Here is a 15,653-nt window from a genome sequence, read left to right as displayed (position 1 = left end):
ACTTTTAACACTTCAGTGACTTCCTGTTGAAGAAAGAGCTCCTTACAAGACTGCTCGCATTATTCACAAGGATCTACTCAACTCTTCCCCAATATCTGGCCTCTAACTTAACCATATCAGGGATAGTCAGATCTTTTCCTAGTTCTAGAGCTTTGCTCCTAGAAGCAGCAGTCTTCAGGAAGATGTGTGCAGTAGTACAGGCCTTTTACGCCAATATAACCCAGTCTGGAAATCTTTCCCTCCAATCCTTGACATCACTGACTTAATGGAGAGTGGTGCAAATGAGCTGAAGCGGCTTCTCACCCAATAGCACCTTCTGATTTGCATCTTAATTATGATGAATTGTGTACATCCCTCTTTCAATCTATTTTTCTCCTTCCCGCTCCCTTCTCTTCTCCAGTGTTTCGCAGTTACTCTTATTTGATCTCCCTATACTGGTCTCCGCTCTCTCCTCCAGCTTCCCTCATTCGCATGGTCTTGCACCTTTCCACACCTACGTTCCCTATTACCCCATCCACCAAGACTCTCTGCTATCTTATCTTGTTGTGTAAAGGTAGGCTTATTTTCATGCCTTGCAATCATGTTGTATGTAGGTGAAATTATTTGTATTAGTTTGTTTTACATGTGCAGATTACTCTAACTCTATTCAGGGCTTCCCTCCTCTGTAATTTGGATATTACTTCTTGTAACCTTTATTTTTCCATTGTAAAGCATCTTAGCACCTTTGGCCACACCCTTGCTGTATAGGACCACACCAAAAAATAAATAAATAAGTAAATTGGAGTCAGTAGATGTCTAGTGAGTAGATGTTGTGGATAAGTGAACTAGATGCAGAAGAAGATATCTGGTGGGTGGATGTTGTGATGGAGTGAGGCAGAGTCAGAAGCAGATGTTGGGTGGTTGGTTGAATGTTGTGATAGAGTGACGTAGAGGAAGATGTCTTATGGGTGGATTTTATGATGAAGTGACGTACAGGCAGAAGTAGATGTCGGGTAGGTGGATGTTGTAATGGAGTAACCTAGAGACAGAAGATAATGTTGGGTGCGTGAATGCTGTGACAAAGCCAACTAGTGGAAGAAGATAATGCACGGGTGGATATTGTAATGAATCCTAGTAGAGGTAGAAGAAGGTATTGGGGTGGATATTTTGAATACATCGATTAAGGGTAAAGGAACAGATAGAGCCAACAAATGTTGTTACTACTGTCGGAGTAAGGTTTAGGTTTAGGGTGGTTTAGGGAAATCATGGAATACAATTTCTTAAATAATGTATTTCAGAGATCCTCCACTGCTAATGTGTTCCAGCTAGAAAGATTATGTAGCCTGTGCTGTGCTTAATTTGAGCCGGTGGTTGCAGGAGGGGGCCCACCGACACTAGGTTTTGGGCACTGGCACTTATTTTTCCTCATTATACTTTGACCCAAAGCAAGAGAGAGAAAAACACAAAATGAGGAAAGAAGTTAGAGAAAGATGGAAAAACAATAACAAAGTGAAAAAACAGGGATGAGAAATAACCTGCAAGGGTCAGACAGAGAGGCAGGGAGAGCCCGGTGGTGGATGAAAGAGGAATCAGGTAGAATGAAGACTAAGTGCATTTGGTATTTAGCACCCACAGAATTCCGCAGGCTTCAAAGTAAACTCTGGGACTCTGCACTTATTCTCGTACAAATTAAGCACTGGGCATGCGCATCAGTGGTGAGTATAAGGTGTACTGTGAATATCAGATCTGATAAAACAGCGTTCCCTCCTTTGCCAGGCATTTGTTTGATGTCTGCACCACGGGGATGAAGAAGGTGGAGCAATATGTGGGCAGATACTTGCCACTGACTCACGGATTGGGGGGAGGGCATCGCTTCCCAGTCCTGATAACCCGAATCCAAAACCACACACATAGAAATCGCATACAGGAAACGTAAAAAGGATATTAAAAGCCATGAAAAAGGAAACAGGATTTTTCAGACTTCCAGGTCTTTTCATGGCCAGTGAACATTTGTATATACATTGAAACATATGCCTGCCACTCAAAAATATTACTAATATAAGGTTTAATTTAAACCAGTAATATATCTGTCATGTGTCTGATCCCGCCTGTTCAGTTACAATGTGGTAATTTACAAGTTAATTACTGGATTTTCCTGGGGTGGTGGTAGGTTTTCAAGCAAGTTAAACTTACACCTGCGAGGGACTCACTTGAATGCATGGAAAAGTCTGTGGGACACGCGTCCAATCGAGTTTTTTGGGACAAATGCTCTTTAACTCTGTAGAACCAAGACCTATACCATTTAAATCTAAAGGGCAAAAATGATTTCCCTTGATTGGGCAAGCATCAAATAATATTTATGGGATAAACAGCAAGGTAGGTGTATGTGTCGAATGTGTCTATTTATCTCAAAGATCACTTGCCCATTTTCATCCAAGGGCCTTATTTATAAAGAACCGACGCAGCGCCGCTCTGCACCAAATTTGGCAGCGCCGCTCTGCACCACTTCAGAAACGCAGGGATGTGCCGCATTTATTACAATATGGCGCATCCTTGTGTTTTCCTCAGCGCTGGCGCTAAAATTAACTGCCTAGCGCCAATGCAGGCACCCTTGCACCATAGTGCAAGGGTGCCTGGGCTGCAGGGAGTGATTGTTTATGTGCAGGAAGATGTTCCTTCCTGCACATAAACAATCAATAATGGTGATTTGCTATTTTTATGTGTGCTGAACAATGCAGCACACATAGGAGTAGTAAATCGTCATTATTTAATGATTGTTTATGTGCAGGAAGGAACACCTTCCTGCATATAAGAAATTGTTAATGGCGTTTTGTGCTTCTTATGTGTGCTGCAGAATGCAGCGCCTATAGGAAAAGTAACAACAAGTAGAAATAAAAGTATTTCTCTTCAATGCGCCGTGCTAAAGCCACCCGTGGGGTGGTGTTAGATTTTGACCCTGCCTCAGGTTTACGAATCATCAAAATGCTATAGGTGTTGTAGTGGAACACCCACAGCAACACCCATTGCACGTCCCTTTCACGCAAAGTGAGGCCTGTAAAGGGGACTTATTTAAAAAGCAGCGTTAAGTCACGAAAAGTGGTTTAACACCGCTTTGTAAATATGGGGCAGGACATTGCGTCACCGGAATGTCGGTAAAAGTGACGTTCTGGTTCCACAATGCCCCTGTAAATGAGGGCCTAATGGCCTTATTTACAAGAAAGTGGTGCAGCTTGGCGGTGCACCAAAATTGGCAGCACCACACTCCGTCACTTCAGAAACACAGGGATGCACCATATATTTTTAAAAAATACAGAAAATCTCTGTGTTTCCCCTAGGTTGGCACTTAAATGAGCTGCCTAGCGCCAACACAGGGACCCTTGCACCATAGCAGAAGAGCACCTGCCTTGCAGGGAATGATTGTTTTTGTGCAGGAAGGTGTCTCTTCCTCCATCAAAAATGGCGATTTGTTAATTCTATATGTACTGCACACCTTCCTGCACATAAACATTCATTGATGGTGAAATGCTCTTTCTATGTGTCCTGCAGAATGCAGCATACATAGAAAAAGCAAAAACGAGGAGAAATAAAAGTATTTATCCTCGTTGCGTCATGCTAACGCCACCCCTGGGGGCGAAGTTAGTTTTTGGTGCTGTCTCATGTTTACGATTTATCGTAAATCTGGGCAGCATCAAATGCAATGGGTGTTGCGCTGGAACACCGACAGCAACACCCATTAGACGGCCCTTTCACTCTAAGTGATGCGTGTAAGGGGCTTATTCAGAGGTGGCGTTAAGCCGCAAAAAGTAGCTTAACGCCACCATGTAAGTATGGCCCAAGGCATTGCACCACTGGAGTGTCGCTAAAAGTGACGCTCCAGTGGCTCAACGGCCCTCAGTGTATATTTAATTCTGCGTGACAAACTTCAATTGAAATCTTTGCAGAGACATGCAACCTATGCCACTTTTTGGGGATGTATAAGAGGGATGAAGACAAGCCATTTGTTCCATAGTATGTGCCTAGTCACAGATCCTCCCCATAATAGTGACTTCTATTTTATTGCTCATTTCTTAATCACAAAATCAAAGCGGTATTCCAGAAACTGATTTTTTAACTAAGCAATTACTTTCTATCACTTGCAAATGTCTTTTGGCGAATAGCTTAATAAAATAAATATTGTAATCTGATTCAATCTATCTATGTTACTAGTATTTATACAGCTCACAGTCTGCCACTGGTGTATAGTTTGGGCGCTGTGGCCTATTGAAGTATGATTGAAACACAAAAGACTACTGTGATAATGATGGGTGTTTAAATGAAGGTTGTGATTTTTCATTTTGTTTTTCTTTTTAGAAAGTTAGATCGATCCCAAAAGAGGTAGAATATGACATCTGCACTGGAACCCTACTCCTTTAATGCTACAACCTTCCCACAATCATCAGTCAATATCACAACCCTTTCGCCATCATCAGTACACACTGCATTTCCACCACTATCATTGGCCTTTACTGCTCCAGAAGAGATCACAATCACTAGTGACTACTATAACAATGAGGAGGTGGAGGAGGTCGATGATGGCACCAGGGCAGCATTGCATGGTTTTACCATGTTCATTTACTTTGTCGCATTCTTCTTGGGGGTGACAGGTAATGGTCTAGTGATCTGGATCACTGGCTTTAAAATGAAGAGAACCGTCAATACTGTGTGGTTTCTGAACCTTGCTGTCGCCGACTTCATCTTCACCTTCTTCTTGCCTCTGAGCATCAGCTACATTGCTTTGGGCTTCCATTGGCCTTTTGGCAACTTTCTGTGCAAGCTAAACAGCACTGTGGCCTTCCTGAACATGTTTGCCAGCATCTTCTTCCTGATGGTGATCAGCATTGACCGTTGCATCTCAGTAGCCATGCCCGTGTGGTCACAGAACCACAGGACTCCACGGCTGGCCATCTTCATAGCCCTGGCAGTATGGGCTGCAGCTTTGATAGTAAGCCTGCCATATTTCATTTTCCGAACCACTGATGTTCTGGAGCCAAATGGGACAGTTATAAATTGCTACAATAATTTTGGGTTTCCAGACGACGATGTTAGTGAAGAGGCATATGAAGAGGCATATGCAGTTTGGGTACGCAGATACTCAGCTGTAATTTGGGCAAGGTTTGTGATAGGATTTTTTTTACCCTTCTCCGTCATTGTGATTTGTTATTTCAGCATTGCAATAAGGTTAAGCAGAAACCACCTGGCAACATCCAGCAAACCATTCAAGATCATCATTGCAGTCATCGTGTGCTTCTTCATCTGCTGGTTCCCCTATCATGTCTTCTCCTTCCTGGAGCTCTCAGCCAATGCCAGAGGGGATCAGATAGGTAAATTGCTGTCCATTGGAGTGCCCATCACCTCCAGCCTTGCATTCATCAACAGCTGCGTCAACCCCATCTTGTATGTCTTTGTGGGGCGCGACTTCAAAGAGAAGTTCCGCACATCCATCCTTGCCGTGCTTGAGAATGCCTTCACCGAAGAAGCCTCCCAGGCAACAAATAACACCGCCATGAAATCAAAATCCAGCTCAATGGCGGAATCACAAATCCGTGATCCATAACTTTCTAGGAAAAATAACTGCTTCAAAAGCTGTTGTGGAAATGTGGTTACATCAACTTGCTTCAAGTCTGATGCTGCTTCTTACATTGAACACCCATAAGGAACACTTTGAAAATGTTCATGTTAAAGTCAATAAGCAATCAAAGGATGAATAACCTTAAGGGGATCCTCTAGAGACATCCCAACTGGATGCTACTCATGGAATACCAGTTACATGTGAAAATGTACCATGTACATGCCCTGGACCCAGACCTGTTTTTAAAATCTGTACATGTGATCTTTAACATGACACCAGAAGAAGAAGCAAATAGTGCAAATTCTTCCCATGGTGACAATATCAAGAACTTGGCTTTGTTGCCTTTCGTTTTGACTGAAAACAATTGCCAGTTTTGTTCTAAAATGATAGATATGACCATATGATTCACATACTCACAGAGGCGTCTCCCCTTTATTTTGGCTGTTTGGCTATGCCTTAACTTACTCCATTGTGTCATATAGGCCAATATTGGACAACTCTTGCTCCTAAACTATACACAGGTTCTGTTTGTGGACCCAGTTGTGCAGGAAAAGTACACAGATTTACCATGAACAAACTCTTTACAGCAGGTTGGCAAGTTCGATTGTGAGATCTTCTGTAAAGTTATTTTACATCAGTGATTTTGTGGTGGTACAAAAAACGCTGCCACACTGTCACTGATTTAGGGGATCATGAGGACAGATGAGTGATGGACCGCACAAAAATGTGGTTGGTACCTTGTTTGCTGCTTATTTTTTTCTGTCCCACTGTATTGTCACAATTATAGATATTACCCCTAGGATTGGCAGTACTACCACACATTGCCCAGTAATGTTCTACAAAATTTCCTGAAGATAAAGGTGACCAGCGTAGGGATGCAAAAATTCCCTCAAATCAATGGCCTTCCTATAACTGCGGTGGTAATTGATCAGACTAATAGTTCTGCGGTTGCTGTCCGTGCATTTACTTCAAGTTCTTGTTATGGGCCTTAGTGCCGGTTGCACAAAACACGTGGAATAGTGGGCACAAATACTTTTGGACTTATGTTGTTAGTGTAGTTGCCATGTTTGTGGAATTTTACTACCACCTCAAATATAGTGACAAATGTAGGTGCAAACCCGAGCAAGCACCATTTGCTTTCAGTTCTAAATCAGCACAGACGTGGTGCAAATACTGCTTGAGGCCATTTCCAGCCCTGCCCCAGTGCCTAACCTTCCCAGTGCCTAACTGCCCCAGTGCCCAACTGTCCCAGTGCTTACACTGCACTTTAAACGGTTTTGGGATCCCAGTGCTCCATTTGCCATCTGTGCTGGTTGGCAGACATTTGACAAGTGGCTGCATTCTCCTGGTTTACTCCCATCCTGGGCGCAAACGGGTGTTTGGGGAGAGAAGAGTTTGGGACCATGAAGGACCACATTGAAGGAAATTACAATTCGGGAAAAGAATGAAATGGCAGAAAATACAATTTGTCCTTAAACCATTGTGTTGTGATTTTAGGTCTGGCATTCACCAATATCTTTTGATTTTATCAATATTGTATATACATTATGTGGTCAGAGAGGCTTACAGCTAGCTTTGTTCATCCACTGGTTCATTGTGTCATTCACATTTCTCTTTCCCCCACAACAGTATGAGGCAGTGGGTCTGGCCATTTCAGTCAATGGCTAACTTCACTATGAGTCTGCCATTTCACAAGGAGCATATACGCACACAAAATAGTCCTCTTCCTTGCCATGGATAATCATGCAATGGGTGCTTTTTGAGATTAAAAAGTGTGTTTCCTTTTAGCCATTTTTTATCCATTAGTGAAGGTTTCCCAACAATAACATTTTACATAAGCCACAAGAAAATAAAACAAATATTAACCAAGTGAAAAGACTGGTAGACAACAGTAGAACTAATTAGTTTTTCATTGCTAATTCTTACTATGGCTTGTACAATGCTTTAAAAATGGAAAGTTTAATTTCGAATGCAAGTTGTTTGTTTTCAGTTTTTTTTTTTAACCTTCTAGAACCTCTGTAAGCAGTGTGGTTGCAAAGCTATGGAAGTCTGGTTTGAGATGCATAACATATACACCTATATGTAAGGAGTCGTTCATGCTGCTTTGCCTATAGCTGGAGCCAGGGACACACTGGTGCTTCTGTTACTTTACTGTGATTGGGGCTTGATTTTGTGAATGAAATAATCACCTTGAAAAAAGTGTTTTTTTGGAGGACTGCATCAACAACCATTCACATACAGGGAAAGTAGACAATTATTGCAAGCAAACTGCCGGATAATACATTTGTGCTTATTTGTATAAACACCAATTGTTATAATGTTATTTGCCATGTATATTTATTTAGCATTTTCTTACAGAATTGGCTTATTATCAATAAATTGGCAAACATACTGGAAGAAACTGATTCACATGATGTGTTGGAAACAAAGGGATTTAGAGTTTGACGGATGAGTTGCTCCGTCTCAAACGTGACGGATATCCTGTCTGCCGTATTACAATTTCCATATGATGGAATGGAATCGTAATACGGTGGACGGGATATCCCTCACGTTTGTGGGTAACCCCATCCACCAAACTCTAAATCAGTCCCAAAGTCTTTTCTCCCTTAATTGCCAATCATGCGGCATATCTACCAGGTTCTCACAACCAATCAGGTATGTGGAAACATTTTCTGATAAGTCTGGAAAAACAAAGTTTCCCTGAATTCCTAGCAAAGCTCATTATATGACTGGGAGAATGATTGACATTTGTTTATTACACGTGGAGCCAAAAATGCAGGGTGTGTAATGCTTCTCAATCCCCTATTGCTAAAGAATAGCATCTACTCGCATACGCATAAGGCTGCCATTTTGGTAATATTCCATTTCTTTATGGCAAAGTGTCCCCTACTGAGAGATGAAAGTGTTTGCTGGCTTTGTTCCCCAGATTGCATTATTCCACAAGTTTACAAGCTCTACTTACCACACCTGATGTGCAAAACTATTTTGGAATTTCAAACCTGCACTTTGTAAAATAAAAGGGTTTTCAACTACACAATGTATTTTTTTACTATCTGCTAAACCAATGTTTACGACTCACTCTGCATTGCAATTACAATGATGTATAAATTGAGCATTTCCATATGAAGATATTGGTGCTGAAGCCCATTTGTCCAAGAGCTTTGGGGGGCTAGAGATGTGTGCCATACAGGTTAGTGAAGTAGATCTCTGAGGTTAGCCACTTGGTGGACACAGGTACCAGAAGGGAGCCGAAGAAGCTCTTCTATTTGCAGCAGCCATACCTCTCGGGACACTATACCCTGAATAGTAGGCGATTGCAGAGGAGGTTGACAAAGTCAGTGGATCTCTCCCTGTCCTGCTGTATGGAAATGTGAAGGATGATTCTTTTAATGCGGTAAAAGGTACACCTGAACTAATACCTGAGCATTACAGGGCATAGAGGTGCTGGTGTGGTATTCCCTTCTTTTTTCACTAACTTCATGGTTGTCACTTGTCTGTGTCTATGACACTGATACACTGGGCTAGCTTGCTAGTTAAGAGCATCACGTACTGGATGTCTGGCCAAGTCCAAGAGCAACACTCACTTAATGCCTGGCCACAGCCCAGGGGCTGTATTACAGAAAGTGCCCATGCCATTTAACAGGCATGTGCGTCTGCTCTGTGCACTCTGAGGACACTTTGGCATTACTAAAGGGGCCGCAGATGCTTGTGTGACCCTTTCTGTAATACAGATAGCGCTGGTGTACGTGTAGAACCAGCCCACTCTCAAGAGGGCGTTCCCTCATTTGCAGGTATAGACCCCATGCAAATGAGGGAATCTATTTTCCTGTGCGCCTGCATCATTTTATGGACGCAAACACAAAGGGAAAGAAGCTGTCAGTAGGTGCACTGACACATGCGCCACAAAAATGTAGCACACTGTCAGTGAGCCCCCCGATGGCAGCCCTCTCGAGGGGTTTAATGGGGTCCCCTGGACTCCCCAGACATTCCCTTGCAGGCAGGTGCAGTAACTCACTGCACCCACCTGCAAAGGGATCTCTAATCCCTCTTTAAAGTGTAGGCAGTTACAGGCTACAGAGGAGATCTTAATTACCGATATCTTTGCAAAAAGTTTATAGTTACTATATAAAAGGCTAATGGAGCGATATGAATTTGGATCGTCCGCCAGTTTGTCTTTTTTAAGAAAGTTGGCGACCACCGAGCCAGTGAAAGAGCCTGGTACGTGGCCACCCTGGAGGATTTGATTAAAAAATTGTGCGAGAAATTGAGCTAGTTACTGTGCAAAAAGCTTTTAGATTTCTGCCAGAAATCTGTTCTTTCTGCGGGCTTTGGCGTTATCAGTGGATTTAATGGCCAGCTACACTTCCTGCAGAGTTATAGACAAAATTATAATGTCCATTTGTTCTAAAATCAGAGAAGGGATCTGAATTTTTGCCAACCAGCCCTCGATAGCCAAGCCAAGAATCTTGGATTCTGCATAGAATCTAACGTAATGTGGTAAAAAAATGTCTGAGCAATCTTAGATGTCTGTTTATTAATTACTTTGCTCTAAGGATCAATAATTTTTTTGATTACATTAGTATTAGCACACTTTCAGAGACCAGGCCAGATATTTCACTATAAATTCATTCTCCTTGTACTTTCTCTGAAGATAGGAGGAGTTATTACCTAGTTCTCTAGCCATCATAAAGTCCTGAAATTTCGATTTGGCTCGATCCAACCTTCCCGATATAGTTCCATTCGAATCCTGGGTATGCGCTTCCACCGCTTCATCTAGGTTTTTAACAAGCTCAGTATATTCCCTAGCCTTCTCCTGTCTCCGAGCGGCCAAAAACAATTGTATGCCTGATGAAAAAGGCTTTTTAGGCTTCCCAGAAACACATCTCTCTCCTTATAATAACTAATATAACAACCCAAAATGAAAACCAAACAGAATATGATAGATAAAATAATATAAACACCTCTTAAAAGGTGCATAAAAGTATCAGTCTAACAAAAAATATGAACATTTATAAAAATTACATATTACAACACCCCATCATATAAACAGGCTTTTTCCTGGCTCTTCACTGTCTGCCACCTGTTCTTCTTCCCTTCTTTGATGAGATGGAGCACATCTATCAGACCTTTGTTCTTGTTGTCTTCTTTGCATCTTCTCACCTTGTGTATACTGTCTGTTATCTTCATCTCCTAGTTCTTCTCTAAACAGAAAGTCTGACTTTTTTACCACATATTTCAATCACTCAATAACATTATCTTGATCTGCAAGGTATCAGAAAAATTTAGGTAAATCCTTGTCTTCTCAATGCCTTTTCCTCACACGCACTCACTCCCCAATTTTGGACCTGTTCTTCCATCCTTCCACATTTTCTGTCCATTTTTTCCACCCCACCCCTTTGGACATCAGTCCTCTCAAATTCCTTCCTCCTATTCAAACAGCACTTTTCCTGTAGCATTGTTGGGCATAGTGCGATATGCCCAGACCAATTTTCCAGTTGCTAACCCTGACTCAAAGCCAGTTGCAACCCTTCCTTTAAAGTCTTATTCCAACTTTCTACCTGTGCATTGCTCTGAGGACAATAAACTGAAGATCTCAGATGCTGTACGCCATACATTTCCAGGAATTCGTTCTTCTCTTGTGACACAAACTGCACACCATTATCGGTCACCAATTGCTAAGCTATACCCTCTCCTTGCCACTTTTCTTGTAAAAATGTTTTACATCTTACGTGGTAACATGATCAGTAAATTTTACTTCTGGCCATCTTGAATAATAATGTATAGCTACCAGTGCCTACTTGGGGGGCATGAACCCAGCACCCTGTAAAGACCTGAAATATCCAACCCACGTTTCTTTCAAGGGGCATCACTTTTGTCCATATCAGCTGGCGGATACTCCACCATCTCTTGCTACTTGTTGCTCCAAGCACATGGTATAAATTCTCTCACTGCTCTCTCCAAATTATTATCTAATTTTGGCCACCAGTATTCTAACCTTACTCTGTACTTGGGAGCACTCATGCCAGAATATCCTTCATGTGCTAACTTCACAGTAATACTTACCAATACCTCTGTTACAACCAATAACTCACCCCTGAGAAACACATCACCATTGATGGATAATTCTGTACTACTATCCCTGAATGACTCCGCCTTCTGTGAAGCCTTACCTTTCACAGGCCAACCTTTAGTCAAATATTCCTTTACTTCCTGCAATGTGACATCCTCGTTAATAGCTTGGAGCCACTCCTCATGAAATATTCGGCCCTCGGTAAGGATATTAACATTCACCACCAACCACTCTTTCTCATCATCTTCCCACACTCCATCCTAACTCTCCACTGGTAATCATTTCCAGGCGCATATTCCATTCTGAAAATGTACTCCATTATTCTTACACCCACTTGGTAATTCTTGATGAAAACTGACCCTTACCTTTCCTAGCAAACACATCCACCAATGGCTGATGATCTGTACAAATCACAAAACCCATTCCCTATACACATTTCCAGAAATCACATACACCACAAACAGGCAAATCCTTCTTTCGATTGTAGAATATGACAACTCTGCATCTCTCCTAGGTTTTAAAGCATAAGCAATCACCACATCTTTACCATCCCTTTGTTGCATCAATACCACTCCCATGCCTACCTTACTGGCATCTGTGCAAATAATACATGTCTTTAGTGTCAAAGGGTCTCAAGGCTGGAGCCAACGCAGTACATTTCTTCACCAACATGAATTCCTTCTGGCAATCTTCGCTCGATTTGAACTTAGCATTTTTTGCCAAAAGATTTCTCATACATTCTGTTTTGTCCAAAAGCATATGAACAAAATGGGAGTAATACTCAGAAAGCCCTAGGAATGATTTCAACTGGTCTTTGTTTTGTGGGGCTGGTGCTTTCTTTGTGGCTCTTACAAGCTTTAATTTGGTGCCACTCCTTGCTCATTTAACTAATGGCCCAAATATTCTACACCCTTGATACCAATTTTACATTTGCCTCATTTGATAGTTAATCCAATTTCCTGTAAAATGTTTAACAATTTCCGCAGCACTCTGTCATGTTCTTTTATGGCCTTTATAAAAATCATGATGTCATCTTGAAAATAAGTCACATTGTCTTCCTCTTTAAACAGTTGGCGTATGGTCCTCCGAAATATGGCTGATGAAGAAGAGAGGCCAAAAGGCATGCTATTGAACCGGTATGCCCCCGCAGTAGTGAAACATGATGTGAGTGGTCTTGACTTTGGACGCAATTAAATTTAATGATACGCTGATGACAAATCAAGGTAGAGAAAAACGTAGCCCCCTTGATTGTCATGAGCATATCACCAATGCTGGGCAGAGGGTGCCTCTCTACCCAGATACACTAATTAAGGTCACATAAATTCACACACGTCCGTAAGTCTCCATTCCTGTTTTTTTGTCAAGACCAAAAGAGCTAACCACTCTGAGGCTTCAATCTCCTCAATGATACCTTCTTGAAATAGCCTTTGCAACTCCTTCCTCAAAGGTTCCCTCCATACCAGTGGTACTCCACAAGGATTATGGGGGTCATTCTGACCCTGGCGGTAGACTACTGCCAGGGCCAACGACCGCGGGAGCACCGCAAACAGGCTGGCGGTGCTCCCATGGGCATTCTGACCGCGGCGGTACAGCCGCAGTCAGAAACGGGAAACCGGCGGTGTACCGCCGGTTTCCCGCTGCCCTGGGGAATCCTCCACGGCGGCGCTGCTAGCAGCGCCGCCATGGGGATTCCGACCCCCTTACCGCCATCCTGTTCCTGGCGGCTTTCGCCACCAGGAACAGGATGGCGGTAACAGGTGTCGTGGGGCCCCTGCAGTGCCCATTCCAATGGTATGGGCACTGCAGGGGCCCCCGTAACAGGGCCCCACCAAGATTTTCAGTGTCTGCCATGCAGACACTGAAAATCGCGACGGGTGCAACTGCACCTGTCGCACCCTTTCCACTCCGCCGGCTCCATTCGCAGCCGGCATCCTTGTGGAAGGGGGTTTCCCGCTGGGCTGGTGGGCGGCCTTCTGACGGTCGCCCGCCAGCCCAGCGGGAAACTCAGATTATGACCACGCAGCGGTATTCTGATGGCGGGACTTTGGCGGCCGGCCTCCGCCGCCCGCCAAAGTCCGAATGACCCCCTATGTGCCTTGGGGCACGCATTATCTTTCAAAATGATTTTATGTGCAAACCCTTTCACATCCTGGAATTCAAGTGTACCCATCCAATAGCCCACCAATTTAATGGGTTTGTTCCCATAAGCCACTAATCTTATATCTGGTGCTCATAATTCCCTTCCAGGAAACTTTCCTAAATATTCTCCTCCCACTAAGGTCTAGCATGCACCAGAGTCAGCCATCATTTGTACTTCGATTACATCTATAGTGATTTACAGTAATCTTCTTACCCATGCTGTTGTATTATTTGTCCTGCACACTACCACACAGCAACCGCCCCTTCTTCTGTAAACTGCATGGAACACCAAACTAGTGCATAGCATCACTGCTGGCCGTGTAGGCGCTCTCCTCCTGATAGGGTTCTCCTAGTGGTCAGTGAAAAGTAGTGCTCACAAAAGGATGGTGAGTAAATGCTACTTATTCTTCTATAAGTATGTGACATAATCAGGAGGGAGCTGAGGGATGGCACCTCAACCGTTCTTCTCTCCTTCTCCTAACATCCTTAGAACCTTTGCAGTGTTCCACTATTCCACAGTCACCCATTATTTAGTCTGACCTCTTGAGGACTATTCTTAGATTTATTTTACTTGGATCGCTAAAGGAGATCTTGGTGGAAAACTATGATTACAGTGTAAAGCCTTCAGGAGCTTGCTCTGTGACTGTTTGCCAGAAGCCAAATCTGTTGTAAACAACTATGGATGATGGGTCTTTTTTAGTTCAGGCATGCCTGCTACCTACACAACTCATTTTAGTGCCCACATATGAGTAGGTATGTGCACTTAGAGAATAGTATCCCTGTCTCATTGTATATTGTCCTCTAACGTTTGCTGTTGTCTATTCTCTGTGACTATCTCCAGAGCTCTCATGTTTCCCAGGTTTATGTTTGCGTACCTTATCCAGTTCATGGTTTATCCTTACATTCTGGGACTTAAAGTTTTATATTTATAATTGGATTAGCAGGGCTACAAACCCCAGTATGCAAAGACATTACTTGGATTTGAAGTGCGACTTACGCATGGTACTGGGAAACTTGAGCACTCTCTGTCACTCTGTACTGAATGCACTCCCCTTTCTCTCTCCGCAATGTCCTGTTCTTTTTCTCTGCCATTATCTTTCTGTCCTCCTGGTCTCTTCATCTTTCTCTTTTTTCATTCACTCTCCCTTTCTGTATTTCTGATTGGTTGCAACCACAGTTAGTGGTGTGATCAGAAGCACAGCCACACAGGGTCAGCTGTAGAAATTACTTTCTTTTCTTGAGTCTGTGAGGGAGGGAGAATAAACCACTTATCTCATGCTATCCATACATGGTTCCCACATGTGGAATGGTGTCTACAGCACTATGGCCATATGGCTTCACAGGTAGACTCGCAGAGCAAGGAATCTTCTTACATGCACTGTCCCTGGAGGAATGAAAGGGAGACAGTTTTTTCATTTTATTCCATTTGACTTATACCTTAGCTCCTCTCTCCACACAACACCAAGGAAAGTATTAGGCTTGGCTGCAAGCCACTAGAGGGAAAGAGCTGCTCAACTTGCATTAAAAAAGACCATCTGGGGAATGATGTCACAGCACAGTTCAAAATACAAGCTTTAGTCATCAAACAAAGCAAAGATCTAAAACACCTATTTTAGGTGCTGGGTAAAGAACGGGATCCTGCTAGCCAGGACCTCAGTGCTCATAGTTTGTGGCCTAATGTGTATGCCTGTGTAGTGCCTAACTGTGTCACTGAGGCTCTGCTAATCAGAACCTCAGTGCTTATGCTCTCTCTGCTTTTAAATTTGTCACTGTAGGCCAGTGACTTCATTTACCAATTTCTATTGGCATACTGGACTCCCCTTATAAGTCCCTATTACATGGTACCTAGGTACCCAG

At 42.9% G+C, this 15,653-nt stretch overlaps 1 protein-coding gene across 3 annotated transcripts in view; it reads left to right on the top strand.

Annotated features, from left to right (window-relative positions):
- Positions 1 to 8,624, top strand: part of LOC138246566 (chemerin-like receptor 1) — a 42,500-nt gene extending 33,876 nt beyond the window's left edge. For all 3 annotated transcript variants that reach the window (XM_069201246.1, XM_069201245.1, XM_069201248.1), the window contains one exon: positions 4,330 to 8,624. In XM_069201246.1, the coding sequence (XP_069057347.1) occupies positions 4,361 to 5,572 (1,212 nt within the window). In that variant the 5' untranslated portion in view covers positions 4,330 to 4,360 and the 3' untranslated portion in view covers positions 5,573 to 8,624. The remainder of the gene's footprint in view (positions 1 to 4,329) is intronic.
- The last annotated feature ends 7,029 nt before the right edge of the window (positions 8,625 to 15,653 follow it).

Source organism: Pleurodeles waltl, chromosome 7, assembly GCF_031143425.1.
Source record: "Pleurodeles waltl isolate 20211129_DDA chromosome 7, aPleWal1.hap1.20221129, whole genome shotgun sequence".
Lineage (NCBI taxonomy): Eukaryota > Metazoa > Chordata > Amphibia > Caudata > Salamandridae > Pleurodeles > Pleurodeles waltl.
Note: the sequence above shows the minus strand (reverse complement) of the source record. Positions and strands in the feature narration are given on the sequence as shown.